The following is a 25,292-nucleotide window of genomic DNA, read 5'->3' on the forward strand; positions in this document are numbered from 1 at the left end:
TGTATTTACACTCGCCCCCTTTGACGATTTATTGCATATTAACGCCCGATTTCAAGGAAATGACAGATGAGCTGGTAGAGTGACTGTTTTATCTGCCGTGTCGCTGTCACTCAACAACATGAATGTGCTTGTTGACATTTTGATTTGAGGAAGTGACCAACAGATGGCCCAGGACTTCCTCCTCTTGTCAGCTGACTGCACTAAAAAGACAAAAAATCCAAAAGAACGTCAAAGGTTGGCAGGAAGTGCCATGTGGTCCCCGAGGATCCGGAAAGCCATTTATTATAATCATTGAAGTTCATTTCTTTCCTCATGAATGTTCACACAGCACCCCATATTGATAGAAAAAAAACAATTGCTGAAAATTCTGCAGATTTATTAAAAAAGAAAAAGTGAAATATCACACAGCCATAAGTATTCAGAGCCTTTGCTGTGACACTGATATATTTGTCCATTTCTTCTGCTCATCCTTGAGATGGTTCTCCACCTTCATTGGAGTGCAGCTGTGTTTGATGACACAGATCGGACTTGATTAGGAAAGCCACGCCCCCTGTCTATAGAAGGCCTTTCAGCTCACAGTGCATGTCCGAGCAAATGACAATCATGAGGTCAAAGGCACTGCCTGAAGAGGCCAAGGTTACAAAAAAAACAATTCTGCTGCACTTCAGGTTCCTAAGAGCACAGTGGCCTCCATTATCCTGAAATGGAAGACGTTTGGGACGATCAGAACCCTTCCGAGAGCTGGCCGTCCGACCAAACGGAGCGATCGGGGGAGAAGACTCTTGGTGAGTGAGGTAAAGAAGAACCCAAAGATCACTGTGGCTTCAGAGATGCAGTCGGGAGATGGAAGAAAGTTCTAGAAAGTCAACCATCACTGCAGCCCTCCACCAGTCCGACGGAAGCCTCTCGTCAGTGCGAGACACGCGAAAACCTGCATGGAGTTCGGGGTACACCCTGAACTGGTCGCCAGCCAATCGCAGGGCACATACAGTATAAACAACCATTCGCAGTCACATTCACACCTACGGGCAATTTAGAGTCTTCAGTTAACCTAGCATGCATGTTTTGGGGATGTGGGAGGAAACCGGAGTGCCCGAAGAAAACCCACGCAGGCACGGGGGGGGGGGGGGGACATGCAAGCTCCACACAGGCGGGGCCGGGGATCGAACCCCGGACCACAGAACTGTGAGGCGGACGCTCTAACCGGTCGTCCACCGTGCTGCTTGTGATATTTCAGTTGTTCTTTTTTAATAAATCTGCAAAAATGTCAACAATGAGGCTGCAGTGACGTTTGTATTTATGGCAAAATGACTGCGATATACAGTCGTGAAAAATGTGCGCTATAAGTTAGATAGCCACAACACTGCAAAAAGTGAGCCGCGATATGTCGAGGGGTGACTTTATATCTCTAAATCAAGCAAGCGGCTGGGGTGCACTTTTTCTTTAATGAATTTTTAGGCAGCGAACAATCCTCGGAGTCGGGAGGGCACCAGACAACCCCCCCCCCCCCCCCCCCCCCCCCCACCGACATTCAGTGACCTGCGCAACTTGGGAAGAAAGCAAAACGATCATTCACATTCAAGCTTTTTTTTTTTTTGGTTCTCCTCATGTTTGCAGCATGCGAGGCAGTTCAGTCCTCTGCTCGTCCATGCGCCCCCCCTGGACCCTCAGCAGCAGCGAGAAGAAGTCGTCGTCATCCATGGGGCCGGGAGGCCTGCTGCGCTGATCCTCCAGCCTGCCTTGAGCCTTGCCGGGAGAACGGCAAGGGGAACACGCAAACAAATTCACGTCTGTTGAATCCATTACAGAAATATCGGAATATCTTGTTACATGTTCAATCCGTTGTCACATAATGATTGGCCGCCGTAGTATGAATAACCTGTAACTGACCCTCTTGTGTGATGTTGCGCAATTGTTGATGATTTGGTTTGGTTTAATCATTAAACGATACCAACTAAGTCTTCGGGGAAAAAAAGATCGGGCAAGAACGTAACGCAAAATAAATGCGTATCCGATTAATCAATGGAATAATCAATATTCGCTAGCTGTTGCTCTACGTTGAAGCCGCTCATATTCACACACACACACACCCATATTAAAAAAACATGGTTTATAGTTTAACGACTCACACGCACTTTCAACACGTTTCAACTTAATCAAGGACACTTTTTCAAGTATTCCTTAAGCGCCGAGTCTCACTCTGTCACTGTCACAAAAATGGGAGAGTATTTTCTGTATCCCTTTGAGGAAATGACAGGAAGACCCCCACTCGCACAGTTCTCCAAATAAGAGGCACAGTGCGCTTGCTTCAAGCTCTTTGTTTGCCACTCCGAGCTGAAGTTGAGTCCAAAACTGGCTCGTAACGCAAAAAAAAAAAAAAGAATTCGAAATTGTAAACACCAAAATGTTCAACCAAACCATATCATCGAACAAAAGTCCACTAGCTTCATTGTAATATATTATTAGAAATGCCATAGATGGGGTAATGGAAATTTGCATAGATACCTGTCCTGTAAAAAAAACATTTAAAAAAATGGTAAAATACTGTAAATGATATCAATTCTTCACACTACGTCCCATAACGACGACAGTACCTGCGTGGTGAGGATCATGTTGTAGAGCTCCTCTTTGGCAGGCGCCTTGGGGACTCTCCTGGTCAACGAGAGCTGCTTGAGACTTCCTCGGAAGCTCCGACCTTTCTGCTTGCCTCGCGGCGACCTTTGCAGCTGCGCCCGCTGCTCGTCCAGGCGACGAGCCTGCGCCTTCGCCACCAGCTCGAAAAATTCCTCTCGCTGAAGCGACGTCATGGACGAGAAGATCACTGCCACGGGAGACGACAATTAACACAGCGACGACGACAGTTTTTTAAAGCAAAAACATTCTTGAATAAGCAGGGATGAACTGCCACAAAGCATTCTCCGCAACAAAAGAAACAAAATTGGAAACAAACCAGAAACTATTTGAAAATGTACTAAACCGCAACTATGCAGCAGTAGTAGTAGTACTAGTAGTGAATGAATTACTACTAGTACACACAAGTACTGTACAACACTAATTTCACTTTGAGCTACTTTTATTAAGCTACTAATGCTTCCGTGAATTTTGTTTTAGTTTTAGACACGGAGCAGTGTGTCACATGACTGCGTTTCACCAATCTAATGGAACGACTAGTGACCGTTGACCTATCAAAGGGAGCCAGGCAGTCACATGACCGCACACGTCGTCTCTACAAAGTTTTTCAAGTGACATTTTCTTGAGCTGGAAAACTGGAAAGCTACAGAAAAGATCGGCTTTGTCATCTGTGCCTGGTGAGCCCATTTTGCTGCTTCATGAGTGAGAAATAAAAGCTCATTTAAGACCATTTTCTGTAGCAGAATTTATTTTCTAAAAATTGAATTATCATTTTAGTTAGTGATATTGTTGGTTAATATCTTAATTTGTCCATTCCTATTTTATATTTTTGTCTATTTGACATTCATGCTTTGATTAAAAAAAGAAATCAGAAGTTAAGGCCTCATTTATACTCCCGCGCTCGCACGGCCGACAACGCCCACATTGCATCACGTGACCGACGCATCGCCCCGCGCGGCCCCTCTTCGTCACTTGAGGCAAAAATTGTTGCTGCGCGTCGAACGCCGCGGAGATCATCTCTCGTGATTGGTCCGTTTTAGTCACATGCTGTGACGACGTACTCAGCGTGCCCCTCGGTTCTCCAAACCATCTAAGCCGCCGCCTTCTCGATCGATTTTGCAGCATCATTAAACGTATCATCTGGTCATCTAGGTCCATTTGTTCTAGCAGACACGGTTCCACGGTCGCCATTGTTGTCGCTTTGTTCCTTGTTACGGAAAAGAAAGTAAAAAACGGCTACCGGAAGTGGCCCAAAAATGTAGACGAAACTCCGCCCTGTGGTGTCCTATCCAATACCAGTCGTAGCGACACCCCCGGCTTGGAGGTGAACTGCAGTAGATTTTCCACACTGCGCGCATGCGTTGCCCTCGAGTATAAAGGCAAACTGCGCGTGGGGCAGCCGCAGTGACGTCACCGCGGTCGCCGTCCGCGCGAGTATAAAGAAGCCTTTTGTCACCACTTAATCAGTCCTGGAGCAGTTTTTTAACTTGACTGTTTTTACATTTCAGCATCTGAGTCGCAACAGAGTGATAGACCCAATTTGCCATCCTTAAAAACAGATGGCAGTCGTTGATGCAATTGCAGCTGTTAATTTGATTTCCGTGACATTTTTGAACTCCTCCAAGGGAAATGATTCGCTGTCATTTTTGTAATGTGAAAATGATGAGCGTGGCTGACTTTGTGACAACACAGTGACTTTTTTTGTTTTTTTTGCATACAGTTTCGCATACACTGTAACAATGTGTAAATGTATTTGTGGTTAATGCTGGAAACATAGAGCACTTCCTGTGTTTGTGTACCTTAGACTGAGACTGAAATAACACTTACTGACTAACTGACTTTGAACTTTTACCCAGTATTTTATTTTTTATTTTTATTTTTTTTCAAAAATCTGTCCAGAAGCGTTCAAAAGCAATTTCTCAGTCTTCGTTAGCTGCATGTGAAATGTTGTGCCGATGCGCTACATTTGCTCAAATCCTATCCATAAAACCTAGTGTCGCCCCCTGTGCGTGCCACCTCTGTGCGTCGGCTTGGCGGCGTTGGGCTCGGAGTGGCATCTCCTCCTCGTCGTCGTCGCGCCGCCGCCCTCCAGCGTGAAGGAGCAGCGCTGGTCGTTGAGACGTCGGCCCTCCTGCAGCGTGCACAGCAACTCGTACAGCGACTCCGGGAAGTCCGGCGTCAGGAGGCCCGCCTGGCGGGCACGTTGAGAGGGTAAGAGGCTTGACATGGCAAAAATACTCACAAGTACAAAACAAAGGCTAAAAGTATAAGTACTGATACAACTCTTTCACGTCAAGTGACATTTGATTCTGAATATACAGCGTTCCCGCACTCTATCACGGTTCACCTATTGTGGATTCGCTGCATTGCAGATTATTGTTTTTTTTTTTTTTAATAATTGATGAGCTGACCATTAATTGTTGCCCCTCTACGCTACATAAGCAGTTTTACAACCATGATTGTGAGTCTTTTTTTCAACAATAATTACATTTCTAAGTGCATACTTCCAAATGAATGCCACGTGATTTTTCTTCCTGCTCGGTCACTTGCCAGCGACGGCGTCCCGATGATTACCGTACGTATTGCGATGACACTAACCTCCGCGTGATCCACGCGGATCTGGAACAAGTCACACGCCACATCCGGACTTTCCCCCTCTGGGCGCTCGTCTTGGTCCACCGGGTGGGGTTTGAAGCTCTTTTCAGCATTTGTGACTTTTTCGGCGGCCTGCGTCTGGGCCCCGCCTTCTCGCTCCGTGCGGGCCGCACCTTCAGACATGTCGACCACGTTCGGCTCGGCGCACGCCATCGATCTGGAGCCGAGCGGGAGACGAAGGAGAGTCAAGGAGGGTCGGGGTGCACCTCCAGACGTTGCTGTTTTTACATTATATGGAGAGCAGTGACTTGAAAAAGTTTGAACATTTACAAATAGGATCTTCCTCAAAAGAGGTTTTTTTTTTTGTTTGTTCGTTTTTGGCACTAAACTGGGCTTGGGGGCAGAAATGATGGTGCCCCGTGGATTCTGCCTAGCAACAAGTGTGTTTATTTTTTTGTGCAGACTCTCTCTATCACTTCTCTTTAGGGCTTTTTTTTTTTTAAATCAAATTATTTTTTTATAGAAATTAAACAAATGATTCATGATCATTATTTTTAAACAAATCCATTTTAATTCATGTTATAACCCAATTTGATTCTTTGGCTTTCAACTCAGCGTGAGACTGCACTGTTTTAGTGTTTGTATTGTTTTTACCATCGCTATTAATGTTTTGTTTTGATTTGAGCTATGTTTGTTTTTACGTGTTATCTTGATATAATGTACAGCTGTGGTTGTTTCAAAGTTTTCTAGAAATCAAGTTGAGTTGGATAATCGAACTCGGGGCACAAATGATGGAGCGCTATCAATTCTGCTGAGCAACAAGCTGCTATATGTTTTGCGATGGGGGGGGGGGGGAAATTTTATTTCCATTTATTTGCGACGAGCTCACCGTGTCCTCTGTCGTCAGTGCGGGGCAGTGCCCTAAGTTGCTAGGGAAACGGCACTGTGAATTTGACTGTGCCAAAGTACAAAAGTTGTGGCACAAATGTGACTCGGTTGTGGCATCGCGCAGGTCAAATTTGGATTTGATTTGAGGTTTCAATCAAATATTTTGTCGTACAGTGTTGAGACCAAGCAACATGGTGCAAAATAATGAACGCCCCTCCAAATAATTGCCTATAGATGCCCGCAAGATGGCAACAGAGGCGTTTTTTGCCGTTTCCTGCCGCCTCTCCCTGTCCTTTCTCTTCTGTGTGGCGATGTTCCCCGACAGCACAAATGACGGTATAGTGTAGTGCTCTGTGAGTTTTCCCATTTGGCTTATGTGTCATCTCTGCCTTAAACAACGCCATCATACAGCGAACAGAGTGCCCCATAAAAAGTCCTCTCAACAGTGCAAGTCTTCAATGGCCACATCATAAAGAGGAATTCCCAGCCGGCGTGGCATAGATGAGCCTCGCAGGCTCGCCTATCTCTCTTGCAAAACCCAAAGCGGGCCACGGCAGCAGGTCGGAGCTTGTCGCCTCACATTTGTTGCCAGCAAAATGCAACTTTTGACATTCCCGCCTTGTTGTTGACCGAGAGAGGCTCGTGTGAGTCAATCAAATCTTACCTTCTTGCCTTGTGTGACCTCTTCTAGAACATCTTGCAGTCACCACGGTGGACCAAGTTTACATCTCGTCGGAACCTTGACGGAGCTCACAAAAACAACAACAACAAATTGCTGGCGTTTCCCAGTGTGGGACTTTCTTCACACTCTCTCTTTCTGCTCTCTCTTCGCCGTCTTCCTGTTTCGGCTGCACGCAACCCGCCCCCGTGCCCGCCCCCTGTTGGAGGCGGAGGGGCAGAGAAGCAGTCGAACAAAAGCAGAAGCGACAAACAACCCCCCCCCCCCCCGCCCCCCCGTGCCCCCGTTTCAGAGACGTGTTGAAACAGGCGCGCAAGATGCTTCTGCGGTTTGGCCTCGCTTCCTGTTGAATCGCAGCTTATTTTTAAAAAAGGAGAAGTCGACCAGTTAAGAGGAGTTGTGTGTTCACTACAAGAAGTATTTAAGATGGCAGCACAGTGATGGATGGAGGTTGGAGATACGAGCAGATGGATGTTAGGGGCCGACCCAAATGGAGTTTTTCAGCCCGAAGCCGATTCTGATAATTGGCATCCATCCATTTTCTGAGCCGCTTCTCCTCACGCGGGTCGCGGGCATGTCGGAGCCCATCCCAGCTACCATCGGGCAGGAGGCGGGGTACACCCTGAACTGGTTGCCAGCCAATCGCAGGGCACATACAAACAACCAACCATTCACACACACATTCACCCCAACGGGCAATATAGAGTCTTCAATGAACCTACCACGCGTGTTTTTGGGATGTGGGAGGAAACCGGAGTGCCCGGAGAAAACCCACGCAGGCACAGGGAGAACATGCAAACTCCACACAGGCGGGGTCGGGATGGAACCCCAGTCCTCAGAACTGTGAGGCAGATGTGATAACCTGTCGCCCACTGTTCCACACCCACTGTTGTTCACTAATTTGAGGGTTAACGAAATACATTTTGTCCAGTGTTGATGCTTGTAGTGTTAATGTAGACGAGGAAATTAAGTTTAAGCACGCTTTCTTTTTTCTTTGTGCTGTATCCACTATTGCTAGAATTTGCTACTGGAACAATGCAAATTTCCCCATTGTGGGACTAAAAGGTTATCTACCGTAATGTAATCATATTTTGTAATGCGTACATTTGCAGAAGTAAATAAACTATTGTGACTGAGCGGGACTGTGTTGCACGTCGCGTAGATCCTCTTATCCGCCGCTAGGGGGCCTCCCTCCCTCCCGGCCACGGTGCGTGTTGGCTGGTGGTTAGGTGGCGCTGCTTGCTTCTCTCGCTCTCTCTCTCTCGCTCTGTCTCGCTCTCGCTCTCCCCCCCGCCCCCCCCCCCCCCCCCCCTGCTGGTGTCGGCGGTGGAGGCGCGGGTGCGCTCGCCTCACTCTCAGTCGGGCAGCAGCAGCAGTCGTCGCCGTCGCCACTGCGCGTCGCTCGACGAGATGTTGCAGCAGCAGCAGCCGCCGCAGCCTCTGACGGCCAACGGGGCCTCGAACGGCCGGGGCCTCGCCATGAGCGGCCACCCCGGGATGGCGCACCGAGCCCCACCGCCGCAGCGCTCCGACGAGCCGGCGGGCCTGCTGGAGAACGGCGCCGAGAACGGACACGAAGCCCGCCGGGACATCGGCGACATCCTGCAGCAGATTATGACCATCACCGACCAAAGTCTGGACGAGGCGCAGGCTAAGTCAGTCGGATTCCATTTGAATTTTGCAAACTTTATCTGCGCTGTTTTGTTGTTGTTGTTGTTGTTTTTATAAACAGTCTTAAGTGGCAAAGTTTTTCCAACTAACATTTAGTGTTTGCAGCCTATAGCCACATGCTCACAGCGCGCTTGTAACCATGCAGAGTAAACCATTTAAACGCGAATATGTTACAATAAACTGAATAATTATTCCATTTGTTGCTTAATTAGTTTGGTGGCTCTTTTAGCCGTTGTTAGCCGGTGAGGCTAAGCTTACAGCCGAAAGCTACAAACACGAACGGAGGCTGCCCAGCTACATTAAACATCATTTTATTGACTTTACATCTTTTAAATGTGAGACAATTCATCGAAATAAGTCATTTAATGAAGCGTCTGGGCTGTCGTATTTAGCGTGTTGGCGTACCGACGACGTCCCGCTCGGCTGCTGTCAGTGTCCGTGATGTTAGCACTTAGCTCGCTGCTAATGCTAACAAGTTGTTTGCTATGTCGGCGGCGAAGTGAGCCCCTCACTGGCGAAGCAAACAGCCCAATTGCGGCGTCCTGTTCGCGGCCGTGTTGCGTTAACCTGCTGCGAATGCTGCCGTACTTATTTCGTATTTTGTGAAAATCCAGTGACTTCGCTAGCGCTTAGCTTGCTAGCCAAATTCGCCCACTCAGCACTGGCTGTCAGTGCCCGAGTTGTTGGCGTACCAAATGTATAAATAAGAACGAGTTCTTACTTCGCCCGCTTCAAACGCTGCCCAACTTATATTGCGTTTTCTTCGATAGTCAGCACGTCCATTCGTCAGAAAACAAGCGAGCGACGTCCCGACAACTGGGCACTGACAGCAACGACATCGATCCGTCCAAAACAACCCGAGCAACTCCAATAGGCCGATGTGGCTAGTCCAGGGGTCAAAATTCATCGACGACTAGCCGAGGGGTCAAAATTCACCGACGACGATTTTCATCACTGATTATTCCTAACCTAAAATTGTCCAAATCCTTGTATTTCACCCTGTCGGCAGTTAATCTTCTCAGATTTCTGTCGTCCTTAATGAAAGCAGACTCATTGTGCGTAATCAAAATAAGACATTTGCAAACCTGTGCTTTTACTTTGGAAAACAATCAACACTGTTTTTGTCGATTTTCGGACGGATATTACGGACTAAAGCAGTAATACAATAATCGTTCATTTGTGTTTGTCCAGTAATGCACTGTCAATTTGAAATAATGTCCTGTTCCTTAATAAAGGGATGGATTTTATCCGATTCATCAATTAATAAAGTAATTGACAGAATATTTGATTATTAAAAAAAAGCATTAGCACTTGGAGTGCTTTCTTTGAAAAGTGCTCTGTCAATAAAATTGACCACATCACTTACTGTGTTGTGTTAGCCTGCTGCTAATGCTAACTGACTTGTGTCTTTGCCGTTGCGTTTACAGGAAACACGCACTCAACTGTCACAGAATGAAGCCCGCCTTGTTCAGCGTGCTCTGCGAGATTAAAGAAAAAACAGGTAGACACACCACGCTGTTGTTGCTTGTGTGTGTTTGTGGTGCTCTCCCGTCACTGGCCAAAAAGCTCCACTACTTCCTGTATCTGCCGCAAGCTTTAAAAATAGGCAACAGCTGGATAAACAGACTTGGAGCGTAATGCAAACACGAGACGGCCGCCACTCGTTCTTTCCGGCTATGTTGGGAATCACTCGCATCCACTATATATAGTGAGTCGGCCATTCTGTAGTGCTGTTGGAATGTGTAGTGAGCACAGGTTATCGCCTATATAGTGCTCTCAATGTATCCCACAATGCGTCTTGAAAAACAGTCGACGACAAGTGGTTTTCATTTGACTCAGCTGTATGCTGTTGGTGTACTGTATACAAATTCCGGAATAATGATTAGGTAGTTCGGAATGAGTGAATGATTCCCAACGATCTGGAACGTACCGTATCCCGCGATAAACGGGGGTTCGGTGTATCCGAACGGAAAATAATGCCAGTTGAGGATCCATACGAGTGGTTTGTGGACAGGCCTGTCCATGAGGAACAACCAGGAAGAGGAGCCCCAGGACCCCCAGCTGGTGCGTCTGGACAACATGCTGCTGGCCGAGGGCGTGGCTGGGCCCGAGAAGGGCGGCGGGGCGGCGGCGGCCGTGTCGGCGGCCACCAGCTCGGGCGGCATGTCGCCCGACAGCTCCCTGGAGCACTCGGACTACAAGAGCAAGCTGAGCCAGATACGCGGCATCTACCACACCGAGCTGGAGAAATACGAGCAGGTATGTGCGCTACATGGGGCAGAAAATCACTAAATAGCAAATAGCATATGAATATATATATATATATATATATCGTGAGCCGGTGGGGAGAATACTTCGAAGACCTCCTCCATTCCACCGACACGCCTTCCCATGAGGGGGCAGAGTCTGGGTTCTCTGAGGCGGGCTCTCCTATCACTGGGGTCGAGGTCACCGAGGTGGTTCAAAAGCTCCTTGGTGGCAGGGCCCCAGGGGTGGATGAGATTCACCCGGAGTTCCTCAAGGCTCTGGATGTTGTGGGGCCGTCCCGGTTGACACACCTCTGCAACATCGGGTGGACATCGGGGACAGTGCCTCTGGATTGGCAGACTGGGGTGGTGGTCCCCCTTTTTAAGAAGGGGGACCGGAGGCTGGATAAGGTCTATTCAGGGTTCCTGGAGAGGAGGGTCCGTCAAGAAGTCGAATCTCAGCTTCAGGAGGAGCAGTGTGGTTTTCGTCCTGGCCATGGAACAGTGGACCAGCTCTACACCCTCGGCAGGGTCCTCGAGGGTGCGTGGGAGTTCGCCCAACCAGTCTACATGTGTTTTGTGGATTCTGAGAAGGCGTTCGACCCTGTCCCTCGGGGAGTCCTGTGGGGGGTGCTTCGGGTGTACGGGGTACCGAACCCCCTGATACGGGCTGTTCTTTCCCTGTACGACCGGAGTCAGAGTTTGGTCCGCATATCCGGCAGTAAGTCGGACTCGTTCCTGGTGAGGGTTGGACTCCGCCAAGGCTTCCCTTTGTCACAGATTCTGTCCATAACTTTTATGGACAGAATTTCAAGGCGCAGAGGGGGTCCGGTTGGGTGGCCTCAGAATTGCAGCTCTGTTTTTTTGCCGATGATGTGGTTCTGTTGGCTTCATCAAGCCGTGATCTCCAACTCTGACTGGAGCGGTTCGCAGCCGAGTGTGAATAGGCCGGGATGACAATCGGCACCTCCAAATCTAAGACCCTGGTCCTCGGTCGGAAAAGGGTGGCATGCCCTCTCCGGGTCGGGGATGAGATCCTGCCCCGAGTGGAGGAGTTCAAGTATCTTGGGGTCTTGTTCACGAGTGAGGGAAGAATGGAACGGGAGATTGACAGGCGGATCGGTGCGGCGTCTCCAGTGATGCGGATTTTGTATCGATCCATTGTGGTAAAGAAGGAGCTAAGCCGAAAGGCGAAGCTCTCGATTTAGCGGTCGATCTACATTCCTACCCTCACCTATGGTCACGAGCTGCGGGTCGTGACCGAAAGAACGAGATCCCGGATACGAGCGGCCGAAATGAGTTTCCTCCGCAGGGTGTCCGGGCTCTCCCTTAGAGAACAGCTGAGAAGCTCGGTCATCCGGGAGGATCTCAGAGTAGAGCCGCTGCTCCTTCACATCGAGAGGAGCCAGATGAGGTGGCGTCTGATTCGGACGCCTCCCGGGCACGTCCCATCGGGAGGAGACCCAGGGGACGACCCGGGACACGCCGGAGAGACTACGTCCTTCGGCTGGCCTGGAAACACCTCGGGATCCCCTTGGAAGAACTGGAGGAAGTGGCTGGGGAGACGGAAGTCTGGGCGTCCCTGCTAAAGCTACTGCCCCCCGCGACCCGACCTCGGATAAGCGGAGAAAAATGGATGGATGGATATATATATATTCAAGAGAAAACATTGTCATTTTTTTCAACCCCCCTACATTTTAAATCTTTTCTCTAGGTTTTGTAACTTTGGGTCAATTTTCTTTACATTAAAAAAATATATATACTTGTTTCATCTTTAAAATGGGTCAATTTGAGTGCTTACAAATATTTTTAATGTGCCATGTGTGGGTGTTTTCAAGAAGTTCTATTTCCTTTTTATATATTTTTTTAAAATAAAAAATGGCAAATATATTTAGGGGTGTTTGCAAAAAAAAAAAAAAAAAAAATGTTTCAGATAGAAGACATTTAATCTTTTTGTGAATTTTAAAATAGAATTGTTTTTGATGTTTGAACTTGAAACTGAGAGCTACTTCTTGGCTTCTGATGAATGCGAAGGGCTACCAGTGTGATACATCTGAAATAGCTCATTTGCTCAAATTTGCTTTGTTATGAATAATCATATATGTGGCGCCACTGATCTTGATAATGATTTCTCCCAATAATTACCCACAATTATTTTACGAGGTAGGAAATGTATCAATATGCAACACTTTATTTCTATGAAGCTTGGCAATCGTTGAGATTTTAAAAGAATCACATTCCGAGGAAATCACAATGTCCGTCCCGTCACTGGCGAGTTACTCTTCGAACGGGCCCGTGGGCTACTCATGTCATCCTTGGGTGCTAACCGGTGCCATTAATACAACAGCTACTTTATTACACATGAAGCAGCAACATATACTGTACAAACAGAGCATTAGCATTTTTTTTTAAGAATTTTTATTCTACCAATGAACTGGATCAAAATAGAAATTTCATGATGAAACAGCAAAATGTGTGCCAGGTGGCAGCCATTATTATTGTTCACTTGGAGTCACCGTAGTCATGTTCTACTCTGTATTATCTGTGACTGAGTGTGTGTTTGTACGGCTTTAAAATGCAGTGCCTAGCCCCGGTGAGTGACGTGGGCGTCAGCCAATGAAAGTAGAGTTGGCCGTTAGCAGCTGGCTGTTAACTGGCTAACCGTTAGCTAGTGCGCGCATCCCTCGTGGCCATGGCGTTTGTAGTTTGTGTGTTTGTTTTGTGAGGGGACGTGCATAATGCGCCTGAATATTTGTGGTCCCTGGCAGGCGTGCACAGAGTTCACCACCCACGTGATGAACTTGCTGCGGGAGCAATCACGCACACGTCCCGTTACACCGCGCGAGATCGAGCGCATGGTGGGCATCATCCACCGCAAGTTCAGCTCCATCCAGACGCAACTCAAGCAGAGCACCTGCGAGGCCGTCATGATCCTAAGGTCACGCTTCCTGGACGCAAGGTGAGCTCGCTCGCTCTCCCGCAATGTAATGGACACGTTGGCAAACGTTGCGGTTTTGGCTCCCGTCAGGCGCAAGAGGCGCAACTTCAGCAAGCAGGCCACCGAGGTGCTCAACGAATACTTCTACTCGCACCTCTCCAACCCGTACCCCAGCGAAGAAGCCAAAGAAGAACTCGCCAAACAGTGCGGGATCACCGTCTCTCAGGTACAACATAGCCACAATCACTGCTAAAAGATTTTGATCAAGCGGAGCTAGATAGCTAGATAGCTTCTGTCGTCAGAAAAACCATTTGTCATGATTTGGGAGTAGAGAAGGAGGGAATGATTCGGAATGCAGCGACTGCGTTCCAAATCATTCATTCGTCACTCCCTACTCCAGAATCACTATGAAGGGATTTTTCTCATATAGTGGAATGTATAGTTGATTTTTAATCGAATAACGGCTAACATAGTCAACGGAGTCCAACTAAATAACTAAGTGACTTACTCCCTACTCCCTAATCACTGGCGATGGCACGATGAAGCTTCATGAAGCATTGTAACACTTCAGCCATTGGTTGGAGTAATGGTCCCTTGCACACGAAACCCCCTGCTGGCCATGTGCATAATCACAGGCAGCTGGATCTCGACCACATACAGTATGTGCTGCGTTGCATTTTTGCCCCTCGTGAATGACTATGTATTACAAAACAATGTGTAAAAGATCTTATTTTTGAAGGTATTCTGTGTGCTTAACATGTTCTTCATCACGGGTATGGCGGGTTGTATAATGTTTTTCAGTCACTTTGGGGAAATGGCACGGGGCTTAAGAGGGCTGAGGATTTTGAAAGTGCTTATTTAGAAATAACAGTTTATCATCATTTTTGTGTTAAGTGATTCCTTCAGGGGCAAGATTTTTCAATTGTGGTACAGTAATTTCTCCTCTCCCGGTGAGGTTTTATTTGACCTTGCTTTCTGTGAACACAATAAATACTTTCCCCATGAATTAAAATAAGAAACGGTGAATATGCAGTTTTTGATAAACAAAGGTAGCTGATAAGCCTCAATGATATTTCCTTATGCGCCGCGGTCCTGCTTGGGCTTCGAACTCGGGCGACCGCCGTACCCCCGGGGTCGAGAGTCGAGTGCGCCAACCGCTAGGGGACGGGTTAGCGCCGAGCTACGTCCAAACTGCTGTCAACACTCTCCAAACTAGCCTATACCAACTACAGTCTTTATCCAAACTGAGCTGACCGCCACTCTGTTTATAAAAAAAAAAAAAAAAACACCCACAGTTTGAATGGAGCCTGCATGAGGGGGGGGGGGCTTAGATTGCTGTCAAACCTCGCGGAAAACCCTGAAGCGCTTCCCGAATCGGTCACGTGGTACAGCCGGGCAGCGAGACTCCGGACGTCATCGCTTCCGGGTCCGCCCCTAAATGAAGCAAGCCTCGATACGCGCTTTGCGGAAACGCCCCCTCCATGACTTGACACGCGCCTCGAAGACTCTGCACATCTCCTAACGTCACTACTAATCACTAGAACGGGATTTGTTTTTAATAGTGGAAAATACATTATGTATGAGTATTTGCAAATTCCAAAATTCTTAAAAATATACAAAAATTCCAAAAAACAACCTCAAAACCATTTAACATTTCATGTAGGCATATTTGCAAATTTGTAAAGAAATAAAAACAATATTAAAAACTTACACGTCCAGTTTTATCCAGTGTTTTTTTTATTCCAAAAATATTCCCTAGACTTTCAGTGTTCAACAATTTGACTCCGAACCTAACGGAAGCCCCTCCCCCCCCAAAAAGCACTTTCTGCCTGTGATGTTGGTGTCCTGCAAGACAAATGTGACTTTAGTTGGACTCGTGACAAACTTTGTAAACCCGGTCAGCGTCGGTCGGGCTGGCTGTGAGCTGCGCTTTGTTCCTTCCGCCTCGCAGGTCTCCAACTGGTTCGGCAACAAGAGGATCCGCTACAAGAAAAACATTGGCAAGTTCCAGGAGGAGGCCAACCTGTACGCCATGAAGAACGCTTTGGGGGCGCGACAGGGCGACGACTCGCCGCACACCCCCAACTCCACGGGTACCCCGCTTCCGTCGTCCTCACGCCTACACGTTTGCGTGATATTGCTCCACAGTGGCGGGTGCTTGTAAACACTATCGCATGTAGCACTCGGCTACATTTACAACCTAAACCGGAATATTTGTTCCATGAAACTGGATCCGTTTATTCCCGACAGTCTATTTGTACGAGTATGTTCAATTTTGGGGAGTCCAATCAGATTTCAGCCTCTGTGTTGCTATGTCACTGTCATCCGTCCAGTTACTGTGTAACCTAAAAGCAGTCTGAGAGCCGTGTTGTCATGCGTGCAGGGTCGGGCTCGTTCTCCGCCGACCTGTTCCTCGGGGTGCCGCCGGTCAACGGAGAGGCCGCCTACCAAATGGGGGTGCAGGTACCTCAGCACGACCACAAGCATCTACACGCCCCCTGTTCCATCAAGAACAAAAATAAACTGCTCCAAAAAATAAAGGGACCACCTAGCCTCTAGCAATTGAACGGCAAGAGGGACGAAGCTGGTTTTAGTTTGCATTGTTGGATAGCGCCTACCTGAGGGAAGGAGCTGGAAGAGGTGCTGAGAGGCACGCGCTTGCATCTTGAGTTCTGCCAGCGTGCAAGTCCTCAAGGTTGGCTAGGGGGGTACCCACAATTTTTCCAGCCGTCGCAGTGGGACTTTGTCCTATTTTGTGGCAGCGCCAAACCAGACAGCGATGGATGAACACAGAACCGATTCGACGAGCGCCTCAACAGCTCCCGTGGCAGGCCGTGCTTCCTCTGAAGCCGCGGGAACTACATCCTCTGCTGGGCCTTTTGAGGAGAGCGGGTTCACACTGAGCACGCGACGGAGGCTGAAGAAGCATTTCTTCAGCGTGCCGTACAGCCCTCCGTGTGCGGCGGCGGGATGAGATCCTCAGACCCGTGGCGACACCATATGCCGGCGCCGGGTCCCTTCTGATGCGTGACAATGCGAGGCCTCACGCGGCTTGATGAAGGCATCGACGCTGCGGACCGGCCTGCGCGTTCCCCAGACCTGAACCCAGTCGAGCACATCTGGGACGTCATGTCTCGACGCCGCCTCGCGGCGCGGACTGTCCGGGAGCCGGCCGATGCTTTAATCCAGATCCCTCAGGAGAACGTCAGGAGCGCGGAGGGAGGTCGTACAGGCACGTGGAGGCCACGCCCTCCACTGAGCCTCATCTCCACTTGTCGCGGGGAATTTGGAGCCGCCTGTGATGTGATTTTCCATTTTGATTTTGTCTACGATTCCAAATCCAGACATCCGTGGGATCATTTTGATTTTGTTCCCAACGCATTCCCTGATGCAAGATTTTCAACTGGAATATTTCATTCATTGAGATCTCGTTATTTTAGTGTTCCCTTTATTTTTTTGAGCAGTTTATATAAACGTGTATACAAATGGAGTTTCTATATAAACACAAAAAAATATTCTGATAAATAAAAAATTGGAATAAATGCATAAAATGTCAAATGTAAGTTGAATGAATTCAATATTACAAAATAATTTATACAGATATAATTTTTTTTCTTGGGTAAAAAAAAACCCCAACAAAAGCAAAGGTGAATGAAGCAAGAACAAGTATATTAAAAGTGCGTGTGTGTCGAAATGGGCAAACCTGCTAAGATGTTTGCCTCCTCCCCAGGCCAACGGGAGCTGGCAGGCTCGAAGCTCGCCCCCGCTGGGCACCTCCCCCCACAGCGACCAGTCGGACAACTCGGACTGATTCACCCCCCCCCCCCCAAAAAAAAAAAAACAACAAAAATGAACACTCGCCCCCTGCCGGACAAAAAGATTGAGGCGCGACAAAGACCGAACGAATGATCTCGCACTCCCCGCTCGGCTGTGCTTGTTTGACTTTTTCCCCTTCTTGGCTTTTTTTTTTTTTTTTTTTTGGTGCATGCAGGGTGTGATTTAATTTGTATGATTACTATTAGCATCAGGGCTTGTCTTTTTCCACTGCGTGTGCGTGCGTGACGGATGATTGCATTATTGTTGTTTGAAGCACACTAGAAGATCAAATATCCAATCCGCGTTTGCTGTTTCCCGACTCGACGGCTGAGGAGCGAGAATGAGAGGCCAATAGAGAAAATCCAAAGACTGTATGTTTGTTTCTCTCGTTTCTTTTTTCGTTCCTGCTTTATTCGTTTTCTCAAGAGGAGTGTGTGTGTGTGTGTGTCTGTCGTGTTTTTTTCCCTTCCTGTACAGTGAAACACCTGTATTCTCTCTACCTCTTTGACAATAAAGACTCTGTATTCACAAGCGCCGCCGACGACGACAAAGCTCGAGAGAATTTTGGACTAAAACGCGCCGCCTCGAGTCGCACCGCAACTTCGGAGACGACCGACGGCTTTCGCGTCGACGTGCACGAGCGACAAACGACGGACTCGCCGCCGTTCACGGTTCATAAAGGAACAGGTCGACTTCCGGCTTAAGCAAACGATTTGGGAACGTCCAGGTGGCGTTGCGCGGCGTTGCCGGGGCAACTGCGCTGATCCTCATCCTCATCCTGATCCTTTGATCCTGCGCTCCAGTCGTCGGTCCGGGCATGGCGCTCTTTCGGGTCCCGCCGCTCCTCGGGGTCCTGCTCGTCGTGTGGCGCGCTGCGGCGGGCTCGGTGCCGCCGCCGCCGGTCCCCGTCCTGTGGATGCTTCCGGGAAGTTCTGGAGGGGGCAGGGCCAACGCCAGCGCCGGGACCGGCACGGCGCTGGCGCTGGCCGTCCGCATGGCGCTCGACGACCTCGACGGACGAGCGACGGCGCCCCTGGGACGGTACCGAATACGAGCGCACGTCATACACGCGCAGGTAGTGCTGACGTCATTGCCGACGTGCGTGCTCCCGCGTGAACGATCGTTAGCGCGACCACGTGACAGCCATGGCGGCGTCTGTGCTGTGGTTCGTTTCAGTGCGACCTTTCGTCGTCCCTCCGATCTCTCTTTGACGCGATGTGGGCGGGGCCAAGGTACCGGCTCCTGCTGGGAGGGGCGTGTCCCTCGGTGGCGACGCGGCTCGCGCGCGCTCTGCCGGCTCTCCGGATGGTTCAGGCACGTGCACACACACAGCCGAAGCGGTGCTCAAGCGCCTGCCCTTTTGCATTCGTCAATATTTAAAAAATGCACCCAGCATGTTTTGATGTTTAAGGTTCATTTGAGTTCTGGAGGGAATTGCACATATGCGCCCACCGTCATTTTTTTGTGGTTAATCAGAGGCACTTTCAATGGTGGCAGGTGTGTGCTGACCCTCGTTTAACATTAGCTGTGCAACCACCTTCAACTGAGTTGTACAGGGCAGTCGCACATCTGCCTCACAGTTCTTGGGACCGGGGTTCAAATCCCGGCCCCGCCTGTGTGGAGTTTGCATGTTCTCCCCCTGCCTGGGTGGCTTTTCTCCGGGCGCTCCGGTTTCCTCCCACATCCCAAAAACATGCGCGCTAGGTTGATTGGAGACTCTAAATTGCCCGTCGGTGTGAATGTGAGTGCCAATGGTTGTTTGTTTCTATGTGCCCTGCGATTGGCTGGTGACCGGTTCGGGGCGTACCCCGCCTCCCGCCCGAAGGCAGCTGGGATGGGCTCCAGGAGCGAGGAGAAGCGGTACAGAAAATGGATGGATGGAGTTGTGCAGGTTAAAGGTTAACTAGTAATGGAGAAAAGGTTCAAAATGATTTTTTGTATGCCACAAAAAAGTGACATTTGTTAATAGTCCCCCTCTTTTGTTAGTAGTTGTATCGTTGACTGTTGGTTGTGTGAACAGTTAACTTTATACCATTACTAGTGTTTTTTCTTAATTGTCTGAATAATTTTGGGGATGGGTGCCCTTTTTTTGAGCTTGAGTACCTGCCCCCAACAATGTCTGCGCACGCGCCCGGTTCAGGAGTCGTGACGTCATCTCGTCGTGTCACTTCCTGTCCAGGTGTCTTACGGCGCCGAGGCAACCTGGCTGTCCGACCGGAAGCGATACGGGAACGCGTTCGACGCGACGCCGTCGGGTCGGGCCGTCAACCGGGCGGCCGTGCGGCTGCTGCGGCGCTTCGGGTGGACGCGCGTCGGCCTGGTTGCGCAAGAGACGTCCTCGGAGGTGAGCGAGGCCCTGTGGCGCCCCCGTGCGGCGCGATGAAGGTCAGGCTAGCGGCGGCGCCGACGTCGCGCTCGTCTGGACTCGTCGACAAGCGAGATCTGACCTCGTGTTTTGCTTCCGGCCTCGAAAACCGCGCGGAAACCTCGCGTGGTTATCGTCGCGCTCCCGGCGACTCATCCCGCACCCGCGATATATCGTTAACAAAACCAATTCACGAGTGTCTTGTCGATTCCCGCTTAAGTCGGGGGTCCTTTGGCAATTTGAACAGGCAAGCCTCGCTGCGGTCACGTCGGAACATCCCGCGGCCGCGCGATGTCAGGAACCGGAAGGGGCGCTAAACGCAAGCCGCCTTCTGCGGAGAGCTCCTTTTTATTTAGTTTTTAAAATTTTATGGAGATCTGCCAGACGAGAATGAGAGACGGAGACGCGACAATGCGCGCCGAGTCAGAATAGCGGCGGCCGCAAACAACGGACGCGGCTGCGTTAGCGCTCGTCAGAAAAAAGTAAGGAGTATTTGATTCTTTGACGAGTTTGGATTCAAATGCCCAAATTCTGTTTTGGATCCAAACAGTTGCATGGGAAATGTGTATAAAGTCGAAAGATGAAAACAAGTGTGATGTTCAAGCGCCCCGTGACCTCTTGACCTCTTGACCTCCTCCTCGGCTTAGATGACGAAGGACTTGATGAATCGCATGACGACGGCCGGAGTCCAGCCGGTGTCCACGACGGCGCTCCCGGACCACGACTGCGGCGGCCTCGTGGAGATGAAGGTCAAAGTTCAACTGCTATCTCATACTGTGCACGGTGCCACCTTCACTTTTGCACTTTCAAGTTGCAACGGGCGAATTGGGACAGAGAAAAAAAACAAAACCGGCCGTACGGTATCGAACGGGACAGACGGCCCAACTGAGCGCATTCGCAAGGAGCTGCTGCTGTGGGCCACAACTCACGCGCACGCGCTCACGCGGGAACGAGTCGGGACGCCGTCACTCTGGAAACTCGCACTGATTCTCAAAGTGTGCTAATAGTACTATACTTGACTTGACTTACTTTCAGGCTTTTACTTGCGTAACTAGCGCGAGTCTCTACTTCTTAAATATGAATTTCTATGCTTCCATTTGAGTTATGAGCGGGACTACTTTTGACGCCTGTGCTTCACAGTATATCACCGTTACTACATGTTGCAAGAAGTTACTGTGACGTCGACAGTGTTACGTAACGAAGTTACAAATGATTCTACAGCAACTCGATGTGCGCGTCGTCGTCATCGTCCTCACACGAGCCGACGAAGATTCCCTCGCTCGAGTTTTCTGCTGCGTAAGTTGAACGTTCTTCGCACGCGTTCCCGACACGGTGACGACGGCGTGTTGACGGCCAACCCCGGCGTGTTCAGGCCTCCGGGCTGAAGATGTTTGGCGCACGCCATCGGTGGATGGTGGCGGGAGCGGAGCCGACACGGAGGTCCGGCTCGCGGGTTCCCGGCTGCGGGTCCCGTGACGTCGCGGCGGCGGCGGACGGCGCCATCTGGCTCCTGAGCACGCATGTCGCCCACGCTGACACGCCGGGAGTTTCTGGACGGGTTGGTCACCAGCGCACACTTTTCAGTACACGCAGTTCTTCATGTACAAAAAGATGTAGGGCCCGACCGATTAATTGGAATCGGCTGGCTGATTTAACTGGCCGATAAAAGCCGTTTTCTTTTGCCAATTTTATATATATATATATGTGTGTGTATGTGTGTGTGGGTTCAATCCCCGCCTGGGTGGAGTTTGCATGTTCTCATGTAGAACAAGCAAACAAGCAAATAAGGCAAACATCAGTCTATACAACGCCGCACGTTTGGCTTCACGCGGGCGTGGCGTGATAACCAAACAATCCGATCCCAAACCTAAATGTCGAGAAACTTGATTTAGTCTTTCACTTGTCGCCACTTTCAAGCGGGCTAAATATTGTCAATCTCCATTTTCCGTGTAAAAAGTGAATTGATGTGTGCCTTCAAAATAAAGCGACCGGCCAACAGGAAGTGTGAAAAGAAAAAAAAGATCCAAGATGATTGCGAATTTAGCAAACCAAAACAGCGCAGAGCGAATGAATGCCGATATGAGTACGATCGGACGCTCTGTTTGTATGCGTGTTATATACTTCATTTTCAAAAGGCGGACAAATGTTGTTTTGCAATACTTTGTCCCTTCGCATTTGTTTCACTTTACAACCGAGAGAACAATCCAATGTCGAGGATTGTGCTTGTGTTTGTTGGAATGTCAGTATCTTTGCGAATGTGATCCCCAGCAGATGTTTTGCTGATTTTGGGGGGCTAATATGAATCGGCCGGGCCCTACTTAGCACAAATGAGTCCATTTATGGCGTTTCGCATGATGCGTTAGTTCAGCTTTACGTTTCTGGTCTTGACTCCTCACCGCGGCCGCCGTCGCGTGCCGGCAGACTCGTCAAGACTTCGAGCGGGCCTACCTGCGGGAGGTCCGGCTCCGCCCGGGGCTCCGGGCCAGCCCCCTCGCCGCGTACGCCTACGACGCCGCGTGGGCGGCGGCCATCGCCCTGAGCCGCCTGACGGAGGCGCTGGAGCGGCGCCGTAAATTCCACAGAAACGCCGACATCGGCGAGGAGGAAGCGACCGGCGCCCTGAGGGACGCCGTGGCCCGCACGCACTTCCAAGGCGTCACGGTGAGGAGCTCGCTCGCGGGGTCGGAGGTCGTGTCACGTGACCGCGATGACGCGACGTCTCGTTCTCAGGGGCCCGTTTCCTTCCGCCGTGGCCGACGACGCTCCTCCGTGCTCGTCTTCCAGACTCAAGGTGCGTGTGTTGATGCGGTTGTTGAACGGGCTCACATTTTTTACGTGATCTCCGACGCGTTCATATGTTGACGTGATTGCTGACACGTACGATTGTATGTCGATGCGATTGTTTAACATGCACGGTGACACGCGGTGTGATTGTTGCCCGCGCGCGATCGGGTACGAACGCGGCTAACTGTGCAACTGCGCATATGCGCATGCGTCGTCATTCAAAATGGCGGCGGAAATAAACAAAAGCAAAATGAAACAGTTACTTTGATTCAATTTCATTCGCTTGTGAAGATTCTGATTCGGGATTTGTTTTTTCAAGCGAAATCGCGAGCGAATCAGAATTTTGAGCCGCTCGTTCGCAGCTGACCTACGTGACCTCTAAACATGCGTGTCGACCTTGCGTGTTGGCTGTCAGGTTCCGCTGGCGTGACGGTGGGCGAGGTGGACACCACGACGGATCAGCTGCGACTCTCCGAGCGTCTGCTGAAGTTCAAAGGTGACGGGCTTTTCGATCGATCGGTCGGCGTCGTAAATCCCGCTTGACGGCTGGTTTGTCGCGCAGGTCCGTCTTCGGTGCCCGACGGCGGCATCCGAGAGCGGCGCCGCGTCGGCGTCCTCGTCTACGGCGTCCTGTCTGCCGTCGCCACGGTAACGGCCGCCGTCTCGCTGGGCGTCCTCTGCGGCGCGGCCGCGAAGCGGCGTCGCCTCGGCGAAGGCTCGGCCGCCTCCGCGACGGCGTCCCGGGATGCGCCGATGACGACGACGATGGCCGTCTTCCTCTCCGCCTCGTCCGTCGTGGCCGCCGGCCCCGATGGCGACGACTTCCTGGCCCGAGAGACGGCGGACGCGCTCTGCTCGGTCACGCCGAACACATTCACGACTTTCTCGTGTTTGACATTGTCGAACGCGTTTGACATGCAGTATTTAACGTTTGACGATAATTAACAGATATTCGGTTTGCATGTGTTTGTTGTTTTTCGTGTTTCTGTAAAATGTTTTTGTGTTTTGGTTGTTTTGATTGTGGTTAGTGTTTGTTGTTGTTTATTTGTGTGTTTGCGGTTGCAGCTGCGAGCGTGTCTGCTGTGCGCGTCTCACACTCTGGCGTCGGCGTCGCTCTTGGCCCGGACGTGGCGTCGTGCGTCCGGCGGCGGCGAGGTCCCGTCTGCTTTCCGCCTGGCGATCCTCATGACCTCGGTGGACGCGCTCCTTCTGTGCGCCTGGCAGACGCCGGAAGTTCTCGGGCGTGCGGCGACGCGACACGTCAGTCCCCCCGGAAAGGCGGCGGCGGCGGCGGAGCTTCTCGGCTCGCCCGGCGTCTGTCGAGCGCCTCAAACCGTCGACCCTCTTTTTCAGAGCGACTCGGCCCAACCGGACGCCTTCGCGTGGACGACGTCCAAACGCTGCGGCGGCAACAACGGGGACGCCTGGACCGCCGCCCTATGCGCATACAAAGCGCCTCTCGTGGTACACGCACGCACCCACACGCGCACACACACACACACACACACTAGAACTGTGTTGTGTTTTCAGGTTGTCGGCTGTTTGCTGTCGTGGTTGCTGCCTGACGGAAGTCGCGGCACGTGCGCGTGCCCGGCGTGTGCTTTGTGGGCGAGCGTGTCGGTGGCTTCGGCGCCTCCTCTGCTGTCCCGCAACCCTTCGCTTGACTTCTGTGTCGTCAGCGTTTTGGTACTCGCCTGTGACATCATTGTCCTCGCCGCCGCCTTCCTACGCAATGTGAGCGAACGCCGCAAGGTTTGGGGATCGGTTTTGCATTGTTTGGCGGGTCCGTCGATCGATGGATCGTTTGATTGATTTTTGTCATCCGATCGCAGCCGGTCGACTCGGGCGCCGACAGCCCACCGGCTGCGGGGGGCGGGCCGCGTGAGAAACGCAATCGGCTGCTGAAACATCAAAGCGCTGAGGTGAGGCAACAAAGATGGCCGCTGGCATTGTGGACGACAAACAGGAAGTGACCGGCGCTTTGCGTGTGTGTGTATCTGGCAGTTGGACACACAAATACACACGCTAACCACACAGCTCTGTGTCGCGCGGGAGGCGGAGCTTGTCCAGCACCAGACAGGAAGTAGCGACACGACGTCACATGACCTCGCCGACGGCGACGTCAACTCTCCTGAGCTGTAAGCACGCACGCAGACTTCCTGTCACACGTCACTTCCCGTGAAGCGTAACTTCCTGTCGTTATTGACGTTTGCACGTATGCTGTTTTTTGTTGTTTTCAGCGTGCGTCGGCGTCTGTCGGTGCAGCTTCCGATCCTCCACCTTTCCTACCTTCCCGTCGTGGGCGGCGTCAGCGCCAGTAGCTCCGCCCGCTTCGCCGGCGGGGACGCCGCCGACGCTTAGCCGCCGGACCGCCCAGACGTCTGCTTCCTCTTTTCGTTTGCAGCTGCAAAAATATTTCTTATTTCATTTTTGCTATTATTGCATCATGGTTATTCAATGATTTTGTTATTTAAAGTTGTTGTTTTTTTTCTTACAATTTAATTAGTGGGTAAATATTCAGTAAATATTCCAAATGTTCTATTTATCATCATTTATTTATTAAATATTTGTACTGTTTTCTTCTGTTTATTTCTATTTAGTATTAAAAAATATTTGTTTAATATTTATTAACAATTTTATAAAGTCTTGAATATAAAGTTTAATTAAGTATTGAGTGAC

The 25,292-nt window shown here is 50.3% G+C and overlaps 3 protein-coding genes across 6 annotated transcripts; 2 read left to right on the top strand and 1 right to left on the bottom strand.

The window, feature by feature from the left end:
- Positions 1 to 359: 359 nt before the first annotated feature.
- Positions 360 to 7,044, bottom strand: LOC133479851 (G-protein-signaling modulator 1). 2 transcript variants are annotated; one of them, XM_061777344.1, is made up of 5 exons: positions 6,779 to 7,044; positions 5,230 to 5,504; positions 4,648 to 4,822; positions 2,595 to 2,821; positions 360 to 1,746 (listed from the first exon to the last, which is right to left on the bottom strand). In XM_061777344.1, exons 2-5 carry the CDS (start codon positions 5,437 to 5,439, stop codon positions 1,606 to 1,608), a joined length of 753 nt encoding a protein of 250 aa, XP_061633328.1. In that variant the 5' UTR covers positions 5,440 to 5,504; positions 6,779 to 7,044; the 3' UTR covers positions 360 to 1,605. The 2 variants fall into 2 exon arrangements, with proteins under 2 accessions (XP_061633328.1, XP_061633327.1); XM_061777343.1 differs by having other exon boundaries at positions 5,230 to 5,443; positions 6,779 to 7,042.
- Positions 7,045 to 8,096: 1,052 nt separating this feature from the next.
- pbx2 (pre-B-cell leukemia homeobox 2) lies at positions 8,097 to 17,995 on the top strand. Its single transcript, XM_061777338.1, has 8 exons — positions 8,097 to 8,448; positions 9,892 to 9,965; positions 10,479 to 10,723; positions 13,479 to 13,669; positions 13,739 to 13,874; positions 15,600 to 15,741; positions 16,032 to 16,111; positions 17,379 to 17,995. The coding sequence occupies exons 1-8, from the start codon at positions 8,204 to 8,206 to the stop codon at positions 17,457 to 17,459; spliced, it is 1,194 nt and encodes a 397-aa protein (XP_061633322.1). The 5' UTR covers positions 8,097 to 8,203; the 3' UTR covers positions 17,460 to 17,995.
- A 150-nt stretch (positions 17,996 to 18,145) lies between these two features.
- Positions 18,146 to 25,190, top strand: LOC133479839 (gamma-aminobutyric acid type B receptor subunit 2-like). 3 transcript variants are annotated; one of them, XM_061777306.1, is made up of 15 exons: positions 18,146 to 18,539; positions 18,641 to 18,778; positions 19,644 to 19,808; positions 20,477 to 20,578; positions 21,051 to 21,125; positions 21,202 to 21,387; positions 22,251 to 22,490; positions 22,560 to 22,620; positions 23,029 to 23,109; positions 23,176 to 23,471; positions 23,679 to 24,077; positions 24,144 to 24,347; positions 24,446 to 24,535; positions 24,618 to 24,751; positions 24,854 to 25,190. In XM_061777306.1, exons 1-15 carry the CDS (start codon positions 18,282 to 18,284, stop codon positions 24,972 to 24,974), a joined length of 2,550 nt encoding a protein of 849 aa, XP_061633290.1. In that variant the 5' UTR covers positions 18,146 to 18,281; the 3' UTR covers positions 24,975 to 25,190. The 3 variants fall into 3 exon arrangements, with proteins under 3 accessions (XP_061633290.1, XP_061633291.1, XP_061633292.1); XM_061777307.1 differs by lacking the exon at positions 19,644 to 19,808; XM_061777308.1 differs by lacking the exons at positions 18,641 to 18,778; positions 19,644 to 19,808.
- The last annotated feature ends 102 nt before the right edge of the window (positions 25,191 to 25,292 follow it).

The sequence above is a fragment of the Phyllopteryx taeniolatus genome, chromosome 6, assembly GCF_024500385.1.
Source record: "Phyllopteryx taeniolatus isolate TA_2022b chromosome 6, UOR_Ptae_1.2, whole genome shotgun sequence".
In the NCBI taxonomy this organism is placed as follows: domain Eukaryota; kingdom Metazoa; phylum Chordata; class Actinopteri; order Syngnathiformes; family Syngnathidae; genus Phyllopteryx; species Phyllopteryx taeniolatus.

Coding starts and splice junctions, on each gene's coding strand:
- LOC133479851 (XM_061777344.1), bottom strand. CDS start 5,439: ATGGCGTGCGCCGAGCCGAACGTGGTCGACATGTCTGAAGGTGCGGCC. Junction 2,822..4,647: donor CGCCAAGCCGACGCACAGAG/GTGGCACGCACA, acceptor CTCCCGTGGCAG/TGATCTTCTCGTCCATGACG. Junction 1,747..2,594: donor ACATGATCCTCACCACGCAG/GTACTGTCGTCG, acceptor TCTCCCGGCAAG/GCTCAAGGCAGGCTGGAGGA.
- LOC133479839 (XM_061777306.1), top strand. CDS start 18,282: ATGGCGCTCTTTCGGGTCCCGCCGCTCCTCGGGGTCCTGCTCGTCGTG. Junction 22,491..22,559: donor CGCACTTCCAAGGCGTCACG/GTGAGGAGCTCG, acceptor TCTCGTTCTCAG/GGGCCCGTTTCCTTCCGCCG. Junction 23,110..23,175: donor GCGTCTGCTGAAGTTCAAAG/GTGACGGGCTTT, acceptor TTTGTCGCGCAG/GTCCGTCTTCGGTGCCCGAC.
- pbx2 (XM_061777338.1), top strand. CDS start 8,204: ATGTTGCAGCAGCAGCAGCCGCCGCAGCCTCTGACGGCCAACGGGGCC. Junction 10,724..13,478: donor AGCTGGAGAAATACGAGCAG/GTATGTGCGCTA, acceptor GGTCCCTGGCAG/GCGTGCACAGAGTTCACCAC. Junction 16,112..17,378: donor CCTACCAAATGGGGGTGCAG/GTACCTCAGCAC, acceptor CCTCCTCCCCAG/GCCAACGGGAGCTGGCAGGC.